Source organism: Rana temporaria, chromosome 13 (assembly GCF_905171775.1).
Source record: "Rana temporaria chromosome 13, aRanTem1.1, whole genome shotgun sequence".
NCBI lineage: Eukaryota > Metazoa > Chordata > Amphibia > Anura > Ranidae > Rana > Rana temporaria.
The window spans coordinates 49,354,476-49,375,128 of record NC_053501.1 but is presented as its reverse complement, the minus strand read 5'-3'; the positions used below and the strand labels follow the sequence as shown (position 1 = coordinate 49,375,128).

At 42.2% G+C, this 20,653-nt stretch overlaps 1 protein-coding gene across 2 annotated transcripts in view; it reads right to left on the bottom strand.

The window, feature by feature from the left end:
• The window catches only part of RGS6 (regulator of G protein signaling 6), a 427,599-nt gene that overhangs the window by 26,059 nt on the left and 380,887 nt on the right, over positions 1-20,653 (bottom strand). For both annotated transcript variants that reach the window (XM_040332702.1, XM_040332703.1), the window contains exons 12-16: positions 20,348-20,409; positions 20,037-20,147; positions 8,630-8,755; positions 7,240-7,426; positions 2,229-2,318 (exon numbers count right to left, since the gene is read on the bottom strand). In XM_040332702.1, coding sequence (XP_040188636.1) covers positions 2,229-2,318; positions 7,240-7,426; positions 8,630-8,755; positions 20,037-20,147; positions 20,348-20,409 — 576 coding nt within the window. The remainder of the gene's footprint in view (positions 1-2,228; positions 2,319-7,239; positions 7,427-8,629; positions 8,756-20,036; positions 20,148-20,347; positions 20,410-20,653) is intronic.

Genomic DNA, 20,653 nt, shown 5'->3' with positions numbered 1-20,653 from the left:
CTAAAAAAAGGTCAATCACGTCAGGTCACCCCCATTAACATAAAACACGCCCCCTCAGCCTAATTTGAATTAGGCGCGCTTACGCCGGGCCCCATTTACGCTACGCCACCGTAAGTTAGGAGGCAAGTACTTTGTGAATACAGTACTTGCCTATCTAACTTAAGGCGGCGTAGCGTAAATACGATACGCTACGCTGCCTTAAAGATGCGGCGGTCTTTCAGAATCTAGCTATAGGTGTGTACTGCACGTGTGCTCTGTAGTTTTCACCTAAACCTACTTGGTGTTTACTGCACTTGTGCTCTATAGTTTGCACCTAAACCTACTTGGTGTATACTGCAAGTGTGCTCTGTAGTTTGCACCTAAACTACTTGGTGTGTACTGCACTTGTGCTCTGTAGTTTGCACCTAAAGATTCAAGAGCAGTGATTTTAATGAAGCTTACATTTAAAAAACAATATTGTACCTGCTGGGTGTCTATAGTATGCCTGTGAAAACGTCTTTGAGAACCCGGGTCTTGCCCGAGGGAACATGTATCAATGGAAAAAAAGTTTTAAAAACGGTCGTTTATTCAGGAGTCCTGAAGTGGATACCAATGATACCAATGATACCAATAATGAAAAAAACTGAAGTTTTTAAAACTTTTTTTTCCATTGATACATGTTCCCTTGGGCAAGACCCGGGTTCTTAAAGACGTTTTCACATGCATACTATAGACACCCAGCAGGTACAATATTTAAAGGAATTTTTCATTTTTTTTTTTTATTATTTAAAGCGGTTGTAAACCCGCATGACATTTTTTTTTTTTTTTCTCCTGTAAGGCAAAAGTCATAATGAGCTAATATGCACTGCATATTAGCTCATTATGAAATACTTACCTCGGAACGAGGTGTGTAGCACTTACCTGGTCCACGCCGAGCGAGATTTCATCTTGCCTCGGCGTGTCTTCCGGGTATCGCCGCTCCAGCGCTGTGATTGGCTGGAGTGGCGATGACGTCACTCCCGCGCGTGCGCGCGGGAGATTTAAAACTCGGCAAGGTCCGGCGGCTGCCGGTCCTTTCGCCGTAGATCCCCCCCCCCGCGCATGCGCCGCGGCGCAATGCGAGGGGAATATCTCCTAAACCGTGCAGGTTTAGGAGATATTCTCCTTACCTACAGGTAAGCCTTGTTATAGGCTTACCTGTAGGTAAAAGTAAAAAAAGTGGGTTTACAACCACTTTAAGCATCATTAAAATAACTGCTCCTGAAAAAAACGACAGTTTTTAAAACTTTTTTTCTATTGATACATGTTCCCTGGGGCAAGACCCGGGTTCTCAAAGACGTTTTACGACAATAACTTGCATATTAGGCTTTAAAATTAGCACTTTTGAATTCGAACGTTCGAGTCCCATAGACGTCAATGGGGTTCTAAATGTTCGCGCGAACGTTCGGTCCGTTCAAAGGTTCTGGTGCGAACCGACCGGGGGGGGGGGTGTTCGGCTCATCCCTAGTCATATGCAACTTAACACAAGCTGCTATTTGTTTTCAAAAGTGATTTGGCTGTGAAGGTCTCTATTTAACTGACTTGAATGGCAAAGTACAGGTCAGCACACACAAAACTGCAGCATATTTTGAAAATGTACTGCAACGCAGAACGGTTGGAAAAGGCTCCAATAATATAAACTGATTTTTAAAGCAAGCAGTTTGGCTACATTAAAAATGCAGCAAACTATATTCAATGACATCTTGCTCTAACCAGCTAAATGTATACAACACACAGTTGTTAAATGCATAGCTGCCTGCCATAAATATTTTGCCAGGCTATACAGCATAAGCATGAAGACATGCTGCACTAATACCAGCATTTGTTTCAAGTTACTTCGAAAGACAAGACTGGTCAATGAAAAGGCCACAAATGACACATCATGCCTTCTAATAGTTGAGATGGCTTTGCATGGAGTAAAACAGACTTTTCTAAAATTCCATATCTGTATGACCATTGACCAAAGACTTAACAGATCTAACAGTATGAAATATATCAAATTACAGACAATGTAAATTTCACTAGTCTATGCAATGGGATAAGTAATTGTATTATGTTAAAACAATTGGCAGGGAGATGACATTTAGTCCTCGTGCAAAGAAGATGAATTTACAAACAAGGGACACGGTTCTCATTTCCACACTGTTAGCAAGCAGCAGGCCAGAATCAGTAATGTGCGGAGGATGCAAGCATGTCCACCCCAACTTTACCTTCTTCTTCATCGAGAGCAAGTCCTGGTAGGCATTGGATCGCAGATATCGTGCATAACTATCACTCTTCATAAGCTTGTAGATATGCTCCTGCAACAGAACACACATAATTAAGCTAAAATATTTTATTTTATTATAGCCAGGTTTTTCTATTTAGAAAGCATTTTTTACATTTTTTTTTAAAAGTATAGCCAACCTGATGGTTATGTGATTCTGGAATTCACAAAATATCTACGTAGTGGTTCTTTCTGCTGCAGATGATATACTTGTTCTGTGCACAGCATCATCTAGTGCAGTGGCTCTCAAACTTAGTCCCAATGATTGTCTTCCTAAACCTTCCATGCTCCAACACAAAAAAGGCCCATTTACTTGTTTATGGTCAGGGCCGGCCCTATGATGGGACCGGGTGGTACCATGGGTACCAGGCGGCACTTTTAGGGGGGAGGTATACTGACGCCCGCCAGCCCGTTCCGTCCGCTCTGCTGCCTGTGAGGAGTGCAGCGCTAGGCTGCCTGAGAGGACACTCGCAGAGGGGGGGGGAGCAGTCAGCGAGTGAGCGCCGCCGCTGCCTGTGAGGAGCCCGGCGCCGCTGCTGTTAGTGGTGACAGGAGCGGGCAGAGAGGACACTGAAAGGGGGGGGAGCAGTCGGCGAGTGAGCGGCGCCGCTGCCTGTGAGGAGCCCAGCGCCGCTGCTGTTAGTGGTGACAGGAGCGGGCAGGCAGGACACTGAAAGGGGGGGAGCAGTCAGCGAGTGAGCGGCGCCGCTGCCTGTGAGAAGCCCGGCGCCGCTGCTGTTAGTGGTGACAGGAGCGAGCGGGCAGGACACTGAAAGCGTGGGGTGGGGTGGGATGCAGTCAGCGAGTGAGCGGCAGGGGAGCAGAGAGATGATGTCATCTCTCACTGCCCGTCCTGCATCACGGCAGTTTTGCCCTCACTGTGCACTGCAGCTGCAGGCAGCAGAGAGATTGCAACTCTCTGCTGCCTGCCTTTATTCTGGGACACAGCAAGTGACAACCCACAAGTGTGGCAGGTGATGTCATGACAATCCGCAACGTGTGGCAGGTGGCAATCCGCAATGTGTGGCAAGTGATGTGGCACGTGACCATCCGCAACGTGTGGCAGGTGGCAATCCACAACGTGTGGCAGGTGGCAATCTGCAACGTGTGGCAAGTGATGTGGCACGTGACCATCCGCAATGTGTGGCAGGTGGAAATCCGCAACGTGTGGCAGGTGGCAATCCGCAACGTGTGGCAGGTGATGTTGTGGCAAGTGGCAATCCGCAGCGTGTGGCAAGTGACAATCCGCAACGTGTGGCAGGTGACGTTGTGGCAAGTGGCAATCCGCAGCATGTGGCAGGTGACAGGGCAAGTGACAATCCGCAACGTGTGGCATGTGATGTGGCAAATGACAACCCGCAACGTGTGGCAGGTGACGTAAGTGACCATCCGCAAAATGTGGCAAGTGACAATCCGCAACGTGTGGCAGGTGACGTAAGTGACCATCCGCAACATGTGGCAAGTGACAATCCGCAACGTGTGGCAGGTGACAACCCACATCTGGTGGTGGAGTCTGAAGCAAAACTGTAAGTACAAACACACATCACAAGTTGTATGAGACATGAGAGCCTGAGAGGGACTTGCCCTGCCCAGCCCTGATTAACCACTTAAGGACCGGAAGGATTTGCCCACTTAATGACCGGGCCATTTTTTGCGATACGGCACTGTGTTGCTTAAACTGACTATTGCGCGGTCGTGCGACATTGTACCCAAATAAATTTATTTTGGTGATATTTGATCACCTCTGTGGTTTTTATTTTTTGTGCTATAAACAACAACAAAAAAGACAATTTAAAAAAATATATTTCTTCAGAGCTTGGTGGTCTGCAGTGTGGAACACTGAAGAAAGGGGTACGCCCCCGAAACGCGTCAGCCCTAACATCGATTGTAGATTCAAGCAATTATTGTGTTCTGCTAATGTTGCTGGATTTCTGCTGTATTGTCTTTCAAGGCCTGTTTTTAACTCCACTTTGTGAGTATAATGATTGATTTTAACAATTTTAATAAAATTCATTTAGCAGTATCACACTAGGTCGGTGCGCCCTCCGTTCTTTTTTCTTTTCTTAGTTTCATGAATTCCCACGATTCTGAGGAGAGCTGCAAGACTCTGGAAGATACCTTTTAATTGAACTTTACCATCCCATAACATCTTCCAAAAATACCGGAGCGCAGGAGATTTGTCTTTGTTTGTTAGGTCCTCTTTATATTCCTTTACATGTAAAGAGTCATGACAGGTCCTCTATATACATGTATAGAGCCATGACAGGTCCTCTTTATACTTCTTTATACATGTATAGAGCCATGACAGGTTCTCTTTATACATCTATAGAGCTATGACAGGCCCTCGTTATCCTCCTTTATACATGTATAGAGCCATGTCAAGTACTTTTTATAGTCCTATATACATTTAAAGAGCCATGACAGGTCCTCTTGATCTTCCTTTACATGTAAAGAGTCATGACAGGTCCTCTATATACATGTATAGAGCCATGACAGGTCCTCTTTATACTTCTTTATACATGTATAGAGCCATGACAGGTCCTCTTTATACTCCTATACATGTATAGAGCAATGACAGATCCTCTTTATACTCCTTTATACATGTATAGAGCCTTTAGTTATCATGATATAAAATAATGAATGTGGGGGCCTTTTGGTTGGCGTGATATGAATAACTGACTGAAACATAAAGCAGCAGAGTATATTATCTTATCTACATCATTGTTGCTACAAGCATATGTCATCTTATACTATTTGTGAACACGAGTCATTAAAAACCCACTGTAATCACAATCACAACTATAATGACATTGGTCTAAAACACATTTAATTAGAATTAGACACTCCAGGTTCTCTCCATTGCTAACATATTTAATAATACATTCCTCAAATTGGTGGGAGTACATCAGTAAGGACCATTAGACAAAAAAACGGAATTTAAAAACCTGATTCAACTCAACAACCAGAGGAAAGGACAACATAAACATGTCAACTCACTGGACTATAATAAATTGTCACTTTATTGATTATCAAAAATAATTAGAATGTACAAATCTGTATATTAAAATGATACCACACACAACAAACACACCTAAAACCACACATACTGTACACCTCTCTATCATAACAAAGAACATGTCCCCTGTATTAACCCCTTTCCGACCGATGCACGCCGATTTACGTCGGCAGAATGGCACGGGCAGCCAAATGGGCGTATTCCCTTGAATTTGCCGCCTATCGGTGGCGTGCCCGCGGGAACCGCAAACTCGATGTTCGCTGGCTGCCCGTGATCATGACATGGTAAGGCAGAACGGGGAGATGCCTATGTAAACAAGGCATTTCCCAGTTTTGCCTAGCAACATGACTGGGATCTACGGCTCCCTGTCACCGGGAGCAGTGATCTCTGTCATGTTCTAGTAAGACCATCCCCCCTACAGTTAGAACACATCCCTAGAACACACTTAAACCCTTGATCGCGAAAAAATCTGTGAGGAGATTTGTGCTGCATGCCGTTCAGGAAGCCAGCACTAGAGGCCAAAACCCACACAAAATGGCAACCAGATGCCTCAGAGATAAAAGGGCCCAAACCCCAAAAAATGGCCGCCCACAATAACAACCTGCGCCATAGTGCAGCCACAACAAAATGACCGCCAATGGGAAATTCAATGTAATCAGCAGGCATGCTGAAAATGGCGCAGGCGGCGCCAAAATGGCGGCGAAGCGCCACGATGTGGATGAGAAAGCCGAATAGGGACTTCCCTAAAGGCAGTCCCCCATTGGGAAACGGAGCCCCCCCACAGGTCCACCCCGGTAGCAGCAAGGTCTGTAGAACAGCAGAGGGAAAAGTGACAGAGAGCAGGCAAAGGGAGGATAGGAGAATCCCCTAACCCCAGGAATGCCCAGCCGTTCCGACCTACCGAGGCAGGAGGGACTGTACTTACTCGTCCATGCGTGGACCCGCTGGCGCATTCCTGACAGGCATACGACCGCATTGGAGAAGCTGTCGGCCCGGTCCACTGTGAGTGAGACAACAAAACAGCCCAGTCATGTGCGGACCCTGGAGCAAAAAAGCCCACCGGCCACCCCAGGAGTCATGGGGTGGCCGGTGGGATCTATATATACAGCCTGTCACCCAGCCGGCAGTTGATAGAAGAATCTCAAATAAAATAAAATAAAACATTTCTTCAGGGCGCTGGGCCCAAAGGGAGCCACGTCCTTCTCCTCTGCTAGGCAGAAAAAACTGAGGCTGCAAGCTGCAGGAAGGAGGGTTATGTTCTGGTCAGAAAGGGGGTAAATCCTTCCGGGGCTGAAGTGGTTAAGCAGTATAGCTGTAATTTCTAATATATGTGTATGGGGTACTCCTGTCTGGTCAAACTGGACCAATCACCCAAAGGTCCCCACTGGGTCACATAATCCTTCCAGGCGAGTCGAATCCTTCCAGCCCCCTGTTAAATGTCGAATAACTCACCAGCCAACTTGCTGTGTGACATAATTTCATCCATCGCTGGCATGCTGTGCGTGATGTAATTCAGGGACGGGGAACTTCTTAACTGTCGGAATGTAAAGAAGGCTGCCCCCTTACTAAAAAACCCAAAAGAACTAGCAGAATCTTCAGGTTTATTTAATGTTAAAAAAAAGAAAAACTTTGAAGGATAGATTTTCTAATCACTATATGTAATAACTATATACTGTATATATAAACACACATATAATGCTTCTCCATTTTTGGAGTAACATACTGTACACTTTTACACTTCCACACTTTAGCAAAACCATTATGGCTCTTTCACTGCAGTGTTCTGTGTTTTTCACACTGCACAAACACAGGTGACCTCAGGTTTCCCAATTGGCTTCCAACTGTTTATGCCAGGCAAAAAATGTTTGGTATGGGATTCATATAAATTACAGGTGCCCGTACTTGAATAGGAGTTGCTATAATAATGAAAATTACGAACCTGGGCATCTTCAAATGTGTACCTCCCTGCATCCTTTACATTTTGGCTGGTCTTCTCAAAACTGTGGGAATCTAAATTGATGGCACTTTGTGCTCCAGGGGCCAAAAACTCTTGCCATATTTCTTCTACTCTTTTTGGAACTTCTTGCAAGGGTTGCTTCTTCAGATCTTGGACAACCACCCAAAACCTTAGGAAAATAAGTAACTTTTAATTATTTTAAGCAATTTTAAATCAACACTGCTGTTGGACTAACAATACAATATTTATTACCTTTATGCAGAAGGCTAGAGTATACTAAGCTAGAAAGGACAATGAACTATGCTACAATGATGTCCTCTAGTGGAAAGATCTGTTCACTGTTGATAATGCTTATCTCCAGGAATTATATCTTTCTTAATACAAAATGACTTACGTATGATTGACGTTTGATTCCCGGGAGTATGGCACAAAGCAAAACATTTTAATGCTATCACTAAGTAAAGTGTAATTAACTATTCTGTCACATACTTAAATGTTCTGCTTAGTCAGTATATATCTTAAAATTGTAAAATTGTTACTTTAATAAATGGTAGCATTGCTATCCTGGATGTGAAACAAATGGCCTTTTGTTTTTTTACTTGCATTGGATTAACAATGCAAGCTCCCTTAAAATAATTCTCTTTTTTTAATTTGCAAATGTACAGTATACTGTAATATGTATGCTAGAAGGGTCATTGTGTTACAACAATTTCCAAACTAGAGGAGGCTAAGGTAGGAGATATGTCCTAGAAAATATTTCCTATCAGTTCCTCTCTACTTGACAAGTGTCAGACAAAAGAGGACATTAAAGGAACTCTCCCAAGGGAAAAACAGAGAGCATGACAAATATTTTTTTTCTAACAGAGTAAGAAGGCTGTAAAATCTCTGTCAGGTGTATATGATTATCTGTACTACATCTTGCAGTTTTTCCACCCAATTCCTGTAAAAGTTACAGGGTTTAGACAGAATAGAAGTTGAGGAAAAATCCAATCAACAGCAACACAAACATCATTTGAACCTGACAGAGGTTCTAACCCTTATCCATGCTATCTATAACTTAAATAAAAAAATGTCTGGCCTTGGACTTTATACAGCAAAAATCCTGTACACTACGACACCATGACCTTGGAATCTGAAAGACCTGGAAGAAAAAACTTGAGGAATTTGGGGATTTTTCCCTTCTTAGTCTTAATGACAATGGTAACCAGGACAAAATAAGGTAAATCTTCCCCATAGGGACTACTGTAAACATCTGACAAAAGATCTAACTTTCTGGTTTTAGATGAAGATTTAAGTAAATACTTTTGTATTGGAATACACAGTATATATCTGAAGGAACATGGAACACAAGTAAATGCTGACAATGCCTTACCTGAGGTTTTCAGAACTGAACTCTGACTCCAAAAAGCGAAGTAACTGCTCTCGTCCTACTGGATCTTTCAGAACTTCATCAAGTGAGAAGCCCCACCTTTTCACACGCTGCTGGCTAGGCTCTTTGCTTTTTTGGGAGGAAAAAGTTTTATTTAATTAGTGAAACCAATTGTATGAAGTTCCAAGAATTTACTTCTGAGAGTTGCTTTTATTGTAATAAAGAAAACTGTAACAGGCTCAATGATCAAGGTTCAATGATCCATTGAACATTTAAACAAAAATTTACATTACATTTTACAGATTTATCTAACAAGTGCAGCTATGCTATGGCTTATTTAATCCAGTATTGGCAATTTAAAGTAGAACTATGGGCAGAACATTTTTTTCATTTTGGATAGAGTAAGGGAGGGTTATAACCCCTATCAGGTTTTTTTCCCCCATCTCTGTCCCATTGTAGAGATCTCCCCTCACTTCCTGTCCTATAGCCTTATTTGTGAAACCTCATCATATTTACTAAGCTCTGGGGCAAATTCACTTGCACAGTTAACAGCCTACTTCCCTTTAATATATCAAACCCAGTCTAAATTAAAATTTGGGGGAACAGAATTCAACTCGTGGTTCCCAAACTTTGCAGATTTTTTTTTTCATTGTGCCATTTGGCTTAGGTTTTCAACATGACTTGGGAAACCTGGTGATTGGCTTCTATAAAGGGACAGATTGGAGTTCCACACTGAAATAATAAACAATTTGGTCATAGTAAAGATGTGTAATGAGTTTGAATTGGGATTTTGTACATACTTCAGGTATTTTGTCCAGTAGGGCTTCATAGGGTTATATGTTGAAGGATTTTCTGATAACCGTGTATATAATTTGATAAACTCTAAATCATAATTGCTGCACTTTCAGGCAATTCCACAAAGAATGCCCGAGAAAACCCACTACCCGATAGCTGCAAAACTTAAGGAAGAGTAGGTTGCAATAGTATAGGATATACATGAGAGGACCGTGTACCAGTGAAGGAGGTGTCTTTAGTTGGCCACCACTGCCAAGACATGTCCTGAGATACTGGCTGCACAGAGCCAAACCTGGTTTCAGTCATCCACTGTGATATTACTTCCTAGTTCTCCCTTTCATTTGAGAGCGAAGGAGGGAGGGGTACTAGATGCCTTTGCCCTTCCAAAGAAAGTAGACTAATCTCGCACTTAAAATTACCTTTATTGATGCAGAAAATTTACAGCGAAAATCCACAATGTTTAAAAGAGGGGTATAGCATTCAGCTAATGTGTTTCATGCCATTTTTGGCAATTAATAGCTGATTAAGTGCCAAGAATGGCATGAAACATGTTAGCTGTGGATTGTCGTTGTGATTTTTCTGCATCAATAAAGGTGATTTTAAGGAGGTGTGGCAAGCCAGACTTTCTTCACACTGGAATTCCTGTGATACACAGGGCCAGCGCTCATCAGTGTGCAGTGCGAACAGTGGAGACTGACCTGGAGCGGTGTTTCACTAATCACAAACCCTGACGATTTCCGCTCATAATAAAGAAAACGGAAGTGACGTGGGTTGCTCATTCTGCCAGGTTCGACATAGTAAAGCCCAGGGGAAACACTGGGTTGCCCAGAATAGAGAAGAGGGGTGTGTAGCTATTTTATGTAGTTTATGAGTTTTCAAGGGAACCCATATGTGCACAGAATGCTTTGAAATTGGGCAAGTCAATGCCCTCCTCTTCCCCGAGGGGAGAGGCGATTGCCACCTGAGCTAGATGGGCCATCTAGTATTATATAGAAAAGAGAAGGTGGCAAAGCCCATCCTAAGATTAAGGTCTATGTAAAATTAATATGGCAACCAGTGGAGAGGTACTCTTTCAGACAAATTTTAAGACCTGTTTTTGCAGCCCTCGAATATGGTAGAACGGGATGGAGATTGGCAAAACACAAGTATAGTACAAAAATATAGGCAACAATGTCATCTTGACAGCCATGATACTTCCCAGCCAGGATATATTATGTTTATCCCAAGAGGTCAATAATGAACTCAGGTAAGTCAACAGTTTTAGGTAATAGGGTTTCATACAAGGCCTTTATCCCCTGTATGTAGTTATGTTGGTAGATGACCTAGGTTAAAGGTTTGATTGAGAGAGCAAATAGAGGTGGGGTCAGGAGGCACCTCCTGTCTTATCCCACGAGCAATTGGAAAAATATGTTTCCAGATTCCCGATGTGAGCTGTAAGGAGTACAAGGCCTGGATCCATTTACAAACCTGGGGATAAAATCCCTAGTATCCTAACAAAAAGTACAAGAAACCAGGACTTTTATGGTACCCGACAACTCATATTGTTTAAAATCCAATATTTATTTACATATCCATAAAATATTCAGATGATATAATAAAAACACATATGTTAACATTAAAAATTCAATGTTCATCATCCTAATTCAAGAGAGTTTATTCCCATTCCCAAAGTTATCTTTTTGAGTATAATTTTAATCTAAATGTAGTTATTATGATCAATCATAGCAGAAAATCAGATACCTAGAATAAACACAAAACTGGGTGTAGAGCTGGCTCTCAACTCAACGTGTTTCATGGACAGAAAATTCAGCTTCCTCAGGAATATTATTTCATAATTATAACCTAGACTAAAACAAAGCTACAATATGACTCAGGGGTGAGCGCCAGGGCAAACCCAATTAGGAGCAAACCCAGGGCAAACCCAGAGGAGGATAATACCGACATTTACTTATGTCAAATAGAAACCACTATGTGCTGCTACAATTTCTATATCAACCCAAATGGACTCTATTAGCCTCAGAATATAGAGCAGGTACTCAGTTTTTTTTACAAGAAAACTACCAATTCAGTGTAAAAAATATGTTTATAACTCACGGGAGAAGCAACTCTCTGTCTAAGTAAGCAGAGTGGGGAAGAAGACAGGTCTCTGAACAGCCACACAGCAATCCTGCACCAGAAAAATCCGTCAGGAGAGATGGAGATGCCCAGCTGGTGCTAGCCTTGAGAACAGCAAGTTCAATAGATTGATATAGATTCCATTCGGCTTGATATTGAAAATTGTACCAACACACAGTGGTCCATATGTCACATAGGTGAATATCGCTATTATTCTCCTCTGAGTTCTATGGGTTTATCCCAGTGTTCACCCCTGAGTCATATGGTAGCACTGTTCCAGCCTAGGTTATAATTATGAAATATTGACTTCTTCATACTTCTTCAGAAGTGGAATTTTCTGTTTTGGAAACATTGAGAGCCAGTGTGGTGTTTATTCTAGTTATCTGAATAAAAAAAATGTGTTGTGCTTGTAATAATACAAAATGCATAGATAAAAATATAAAAAATATATAAAGTTATAAATGAAATCATCCACATGTTGCTTTTATTTAAACACAATACATTGATTAATATAAACAATATATATGACCACAAACAATATAAATATAACCTTATGATTAAAGGCTAAATTCACCTTTTTTTTCTCTAAAATCCAGCTCCCCTACGTACCAGTATACTATTAATGTATCTTGCAGAAAAATACAAGCTTTCTTTGTTATTGAGAAAAATGGCATTAGCCCTTGCTATATATCTTAAGATTCAGAGATTCCCTGGTATAGATTTGAGACAGAGAAACCAGTAAGACACACAAATTTTACCAGCTTACCTTATTAGCACACACCCTTCAACTAAGTTTTTACAGTATGCCTGGCATTTCTCCACACGTGCATTTGCCTGGCTTCCCTGGCGTCCCTTCAGATGGGCTCAGGCTGTATGCTAAACTCCCTGGGGCCACATGTAGCCCGTAGGACACCCCTGATGTAGTGCAAAGGCCTGCATGATTGAATACAGAGTGATAGATGGTGTTTCCTCCTATTATAAAGTTTTGGTAAATCTAATAGAGATTGTACTATTAGGTTGAATAGTGTATGGCCACATTTATACACCTTCAATTACCTAGATGCGCTTTCAGTGTTATTAATTGTTAATGACACACCAAACACAGAAGCAAACACAAATTTTGCCACATGAAAAAAGAGGTGACAAATGCAGTAAAAAACGTACAACTGCCACCATGCCAAAATGTCCCATACTACTTTGCCATGTGTAGCATAGCCGATTGAAATCAACGGGCTGCCCTATGTGTGTCACTGGAAAAACATGGGCTCCCACTACTCTAGGTGTGAATGGGGCCTGAATGTGAAATTGGTGTGTTTACACAAGAACAATGAGGCTCCATTCACATCTGTGTGTTTCCAAATTTATGGCAAACTGCACAAAAAATGTGCGCTTTGCAATGTGTTTGAGAAACGCTGCAAATGTGCATTGTGCTTTGTTGTCATTACATGTTAAAGGCACTCCAAGTTAGGCAAACGCACCAGAAACTGCTGTAATGCACCATGCTCTGCTAAAAAAAAAAAAGTTTGGGAGCTTCTCTAGGGCAATTGTTGCGTGTAGGGCAGCCCATTCAAGTGAATGGGCTGCCCTATGTGTGACGAGTAAATAGACTTCAAAACACCCAAAACAAACGCATATGGCAATGTGAGTTTTCGATACGTGGAGACAACTGAGTGTCTTTGTCCACTCCCTCCAATGTACTTGTATAAAGATGGCCATACACTATGCAATCTGATTGTACAATCTCTATACAATTTCCTTTAAATTTACCATAACTATGGAATAGGTGGACACATTAATCCATTCAATTTGTTTCAAATCAGGCAGGCCTTTGTACTACATAGCTGATGGGAGATCTAAAGGAAACTGTACATTCAGATTGTATAGGAAGTGGGTGGAAGATAGTATTGTAATGAGGGAGGTGTGGTCCAGAGTGGTGAACACACCCTATCACACCCTCTTCTGTGACGCAACAATGAAGTGAAGGCATCCGGGAGATGGCCTTCAGGAAGTGAATGCTGGGAAAATCTACAGGAAAATCTACAGGAAGTAGTGGAATCTGAAAATCATTTAAAAAATTCAAATAAACTGACAGGATTTTAAACCTTCTGTGGATAAAGTAAGTGAGAGAAAAGCACATTGGGATGGTTGGGCCAAAAATGGCATTGGAAAATGTTCTACTCATTATAAAAAGTGAAATTCTGCCCAAAAAGGTGAACTTATCCTTTAAATATCAAATATAAAAAAACTCAGTGCAGAAGTCCATCTGTGGTGAAATAATGTTACAATATTCCAAAATGTGCAAATGAAATGTAGGGGCACCTGATGATGTCATTATTAATGAAACATATTGGGCGGAGCAGAGTCTGAGGGAAAGCTGAAAGCTGCTTGCATACCATGTGGAGCGATTTATACTCTCACTGTGCCTGTCATTTTCACACTGCAGCGCTACTGGCTATTTATACTAAGTGATTTTTCTACACATTTATGTGAGTTTAATTTTAATCTTTATTAAATAAATAGCAACAGAAAACACTACGGTTTGTTTTACTTTTCTTTGAGAGCATATTTTGGGATCCTTACATCTGGGCTCATACTGAACACCGGGTAGCTGAGCTGTGGATGTTGATTCTTTTGGCTATTTTTATGATTACCTTGGTCCTGACTGTGATGAGGGACAATTACTGAGGTGAGCATTTTGGGGTTCGGTGTAGGCCTATTTATTGGGAGCACATTTTGTTTGCACATTTTGGAATATTGTAAAGGAATTTGCATCACATATCAACTTTTGCACTAAGGACTTTTATATTTGATGTTTACTCATACATAAAGTTATGTTTATATTGTTTGTGGTTATACTGTATATATTGTTTTTATTAATCAATTTATTGTTTTTAATAGCACCATTGTGGGATTTTTAGATCTTTATATAGTTTTTTATACTGTATTTCTCTACACATTTTTTATTAAAATCACAGCACATCTGTTGCAATCTTTTGCTATGATTGATCATACTAACTACATTTAGGTTAAGATTATACTCAAAAAGATATCATTGAGACTGGGAATAGGATTCAACTTTCTTGAATGCAGACATTGAACATTGAATTGTTATTGTAAACATGTTTGTCCTTATTATAACATATGTATATTTTATGTAAATGTACATATTGGATTTTAAACAATATGAGTTGTTGGTTACCTTAAAAGTAAATTTTTCTCAGGCCACAATTTTAGGACCTAGGATTTTCTGATGTGTAGGAGAATATTGATCTTCTGCCTGCCTGCTCTGGATTAACCCACCTGATCTTAGGAGATTCAGTTGGCCAACCTTAGGTTTACCCTGATAGCGAGTACTTTAGCTAATAGTTTAAAGTCAATACTTATATGTGAGATGAGCCGGTAGTACACCCAGGAGGTATGGTCATTGCCAGGCTTGTCACAACCAAGGGGGGAACCCTTCCAAAGTTCATTACATCATTTTGTAAGGTGCAGTGCAAGAAGAGAACTTCTGATAATAGGTGACCAAGGTTACACTGAATGTATGGCCTGTTGTAGTTCCTGCAGTAATCTCCATTTCAATAAAGCATCTCAAGAACTCTTGAAGTTTTGGGAGGATGCGATTAGCAAAGAAATTATCAGCAGTGTTCATGAATGAGGGAGTCAGGTTGGTTTGAAAGGCCTGGGAGACCTGAGAGAAGGTTGACTTTAAGCTTTGAAATCTGGCTTTTTCTTTGTGTTTGTGTTGGGAGGTTATTTGAATCAACTTACCATATCATCATAAAAAAGTTGACTAAACTTTGTCTGAAAGGCAATTAGGGAGTCCCATAAGGAAGATGTTAGCTAAATCAGTAAACAGAGTGTCTCTCAGGGACCAAGTTGTTCCATGTGGACATCTCCCATGGCAATGTCAGGGTAATTTAAAGGCTCACCAATGGATCGTCAAACAATAAACTTGGTATTATAGAGGCCAAAATTACATGAGGAAGGGATATATTGCATACAAATACATAGTCTATACAAGAGAACATATTATGGGGATGGGAATGAAATATGTAGAATTTCTTAGAAGGATGCCTTTCTCTCCAGGCATCAATAAGGTTATATTGATGCACCAAATAATGGGACTGCTCAACCAAGGTCACATCCTGTTGTGAAATGGAAGGGTTAGCATATATATCGATACATGGGCATAAGCCCAAGTTTCAATAATCCTTGTTTTGCTGAACTTTGAGTTCAGTTGTTTTTGCACTTTGCTTATCAAAAAGAGGAGTGTGAAAAAAATATTTTACCATTATGAAGGGGGCAAAGAGTGTTTTTTAAGTTAACTAAATATGTTCCCTATTCTTGGGCTTTAAAATAAACTAAACAGAGGAGGTCAACCTCTTTAGTAATGGCATGCTGCTAATAATGCTTTTTATTTCAACCTGACAAGTTGGGATGTAAATTTGCTATATTTCAAAATTGTCCACCACATCGAAAACTAAAGCTGGATACACACTATACAATTTTCTGTAGATTTTGGGCCATATCCACAGAAGAGATACTCCGGCGTAAGCCGTCGTATCTCTGGTTCTAACTTTGGAACTGATCCTCAGAAGCAGTTTTCCTAAGTTAGGCAGAAGATCCGACATCTGTAAGGGACTTACACTGCCGGATCTTAGGATGCAGTACCGCATCCGCCACTGGGGGCATTTCGAGTCAAAATGCCTCTGCTAGTATGCAAATTAGCACTTAGGGCGATCCTCAAAGCTTTTGTGCCTAGTTTTTTCGCCGTAAGTGTTAGTTTGCCTGGTGTAAAACTAGGGCTGCTTTTACAAAGTGTAAAGTTAGTCACACCTTGTAAAGGCCCATTCAAGCGACGGCATTTGGTATGCATTCCCGAGGGAGAACTCCACGGCAATTTGTAAATTCCAAACCGGCATGGGTTCCCCCCCAGGAGCATACCAGGCCCGTAGGTCTGTTATGGGTTGTAAGGAGACCCCCCCTCCGCCGAAAAATTGACGTAGGGGGTCCCCCTACAATCCATACCAGACCCGTATCCAAAGCACGCTACCCGGCCGGTCAGGAATGGGAGTGGGGACGAGCGAGCGTCCCCCCCCCTCCTGAGCCGTGCCAGGCCGCATGCCCTCAACATGGGGGGGTTGGGTGCTCTGGGGCAGGGGGGCGCACTGCGGGCCCCCCCACCCCAGAGCACCCTGTCCCCATGTTGATGAGGACAGGACCTCTTCCCGACAACCCTTGCCATTGGTTGTCGGGGTATGCGGGCGGGGGCTTATCGGAATCTGGGAGTCCCCTTTAATAAGGGGGCCCCCAGATACCGGCCCCCCACCCTAAGTGAATGGATATGGGGTACATCGTACCCCTATCCATTCACCTGTAGGCAAAAAGTAAAAGTTAATAAACACACAACACAAGGGTTTTTAAAATAATTTATTATTCTGCTCCGGATGCCCCCCCTGTCTTCGTTATTAGCTCAATTACCAGGGGGGGCTTCTTCTTCCACTCTCCGGGGGTCTTCTCCGCTCTCCGGGGGGGTTTCTTCTTCCGCTCTCCGGGGGGGGTTTCTTCTTCCGCTCTCCGGGGGGGGGCTTCTCCGGACTCCGGGGGGCTTCTTCCATCTTCTCCCCTCTTCCGCTGTTGACTCGGCGAACCCCGGTTCTTCTGCAGCTCTCCGGTGCCTTCTTCTTCAGCGCTGGCTGCCTGCTATGTTTGTGTGTTAGCTCGATTTCAAACAGGCAGCCGGCGCGGTCTTCTGTGACGTCATCTTCTCTTCTGTTCTTCTCCCCTCTTCCGATGTTGACTCGTCGCCTGTTGTCGCTGTAATGATGGAAGCGCGCCTTGCATCACATTTATATAGGCATCACCGTCCCATCATGCTCCGGCAGGTACCCACGTGGTGGGTGCCTACCCACGTGCACCCACCACGTGGGTACCTACCGGAGCATGATCCATTCACTTAGGGTGGGGGGCCAGTATCTGGGGGCCCCCTTATTAAAGGGGACTCCCAGATTCCGATAAGCCTCCGCCCGCATACCCCGACAACCAATGGCAAGGGTTGTCGGGAAGAGGTCCTGTCCTCATCAACATGGGGACAGGGTGCTCTGGGGTGGGGGGGCCCGCAGTGCGCCCCCCTGCCCCAGAGCACCCAACCCCCCCATGTTGAGGGCATGCGGCCTGGCACGGCTCAGGAGGGGGGGGACGCTCGCTCGTCCCCACTCCCATTCCTGACCGGCCGGGTAGCGTGCTTTGGATACGGGTCTGGTATGGATTGTAGGGGGACCCCCTACGTCGATTTTGCGGCGGAGGGGGGTCTCCTTACAACCCATAACAGACCTAAGGGCCTGGTATGCTCCTGGGGGGGGGAACCCATGCCGTTTTTTTCGTTGAAAATTGGCATGGAGTTCTCCCTCTCAGGAATGCATGCTGAGCGACGCTGTCATTTTTTTTGTAAATTATTTGTTTTCCCGGCGCGTCTTTTTTTCACCCGTCGCAACTTTAGTGTCCCGTCGCAATCCACAAAGCCGCCCGGCGTCAATTACGTTCGCGCGATGCACGTCGGGAAAATGACGTCACACGCATGCGCAGTACGGCCGGCGCGGGAGCGCGCCTCATTTAAATTGTAAACGCCCCCCGGAGAGGAGGAACGCCTTACGACGGCGGCACTTAACTTACACGGCTTGAAATTTTTACGTAAGTGCTTTGTGGATCAGGCACTTAGGTAAAAACTTTAAGTCAGTGTAACTTAACTGCTGAAAGTTAAGTTACGCCGCCTGGCTGAGGATTTGGCCCTTTGTCCTTTAGATTTACCCAAACCATATAATATGAGGTCAAACCTAAACACTTTCAAGTTGTATGCAATCAGGCAGGCCCTTGCACTACATGTTTTTGGTAAATCTAAAGGAAATCAGACAACAAAAGTTGTATAGTGTGTATGGGGTCTTACAGAGGGAGTCTTTGTATAAAACAGCCTTTGGCCAGAAAGCAATTGAATAAAGAAAGGAACTAGTAGAAAATTCCCTCAGCTTTTCATAACAACATTTTTGAGCCATTCTTTTTTCCTATGTTCTCTGAAAAATCACTTCATTGACTAGTCAACAATGCTCCAATTCCAGAATAGTTTCAAGATATGACACATATGATTAATTGCGTGTTGTTGTATAATACTTTCCCATGGCTCACTTCTTGTCCCAAATATCTGTAAAGAGGTGGAGGTTAATTTATACGGTAAGTAGCCTGTGGAGTAAAATATAGCATCACCTGAAATATGTAGACAGGTGATGTGAAAACAGGTCCTCCCATTTAACATTTAGGGCACTGCAATGGCATATATTATTACTTACATAAGAGAAACAAGTAGGAATCTGCAATCAAGTTTTCTAAAATCCCATGTATATAGCTGACTGTTTAATGACTGCTTTGTCTCAACAAACTGAACATTCTTCTTCAGTACTAATTACTTTCACGCCAGTTAAAGTAACAGTGCTCAAAAGTTACTAAAACAGACTTTTGCATTGCAATGCAGGTATCAAACAATACATGCATGTAAAATGCCTCTCAACACAAGGACACACAGAAAACAATTGATTCCTGTGTGTTCCATTCACACTGCAATGCATCCCGCAGTGGGCTGTAAAGAACTGCATGGCACTGTACAGCAGCACATCACGCTGCTGTATAGCGACTTAAATGAAGTGTACTTTTGTACACTTCAAATAAAGTTGGTTTGAAAAAAAAATTGGAGCTGTGTGTGATGCATTGACTTGCAGACTGCATTTCCCTCTTCTGCAGTCTGGAACAGACAGCTGCCGGAGCGGTAAAGCGCTCTGGCAGCTGTCCGTTCATGTGTGAATACAGCTTAAAGTACAACTAAAGGCAGCCTACATGTTCTTAGTGTACTGCAATTAAAGCTCATTAAAGTAACACATTTTAATAAATATCATAAATAAAATCATAATTACCTCAGCACACACCCATTTGCTTGCTCTAAACCCCCCCAATCTGTGTCTTCGCTGCTGGATCCTGAAAGTGATGGTGGGAGGAGTTTTGAAGAGCTAGCATGTTGTTGCCTTCCACTATACTAGTGTCTGCATTTCCCACAGAAAACTTCAGTTCTCATTATTCAGTGGGCAATTGGGAGTGGCATAGGCCGGGCATAGGCAGGCCAAATGTGAAAAGTGGGCAGAGATGACTGACACACTAGGGCTCTCAAAGGAAATAGAGCAACACCCCCCATTTATGACACGGCGCCGCACTGTAGTTCCTTGAAAAATGGCATAACACAAAAGAGGACAACGGAACCATTTGGAAAGTGAGGAGGCTGCGTTGTCCACACAATAAATTAAGCTGGAGTGGGAGCAGGTACATTTCTCTATATCCTTGCATTTACATTACAAACAAAGACAGACAGACATGTCTTACAGTCTACTAAGTTCTATCCCATATTGAATTTTAGTTTTGACCTATTTTTTGTTCTCAACTGAATGATTTTTGTACACTATACCTTATTTCTAAATCCCAGAAAATGCTGTCATCACTTATCCATGGATTAGAAGGTTCAGCTGGGGTAAGGAAAGGATCGTACTCATTATATTGTTCCGAGTAAGCAATAAAGCTGTAGAAAGGAAAAATTGTACACATAATAAGCCAAATCTTACATGAAAGGAATATGATTATAATGCAATGAGGATAATACAGTGTTAATATAGTTAATATCAATTTATTATTTAAAAAAATATTTTGTAGAGTTGGTACACTGTTATACAGTCTTGAAACTTTTCTCCTTATATAACACAGTTTACTTTGTTAACTTACCTGTCAGCTACTTTGGACATTTTTAAACAATGTCGATCTATCTGAACATTCAGAAAATGAATCTGCAAAGAGAATAACTTAACATCAATTCATGCCTTTATGTATATATTTAACATTTTAAATGTATTTTATCATGACTAAATATCTGTGTAAAGCTTCCCACGGACATCAGATGATGTTTGGATACTAGGAAACAATCTGAACACCAAACATTTATTTAATAAAGAAATGAAAAATGCAGGAAAGGACAGAAAACATATATACTTGTTTAATAGGAATGTGAGTATGTATACATCCTGAAGAATA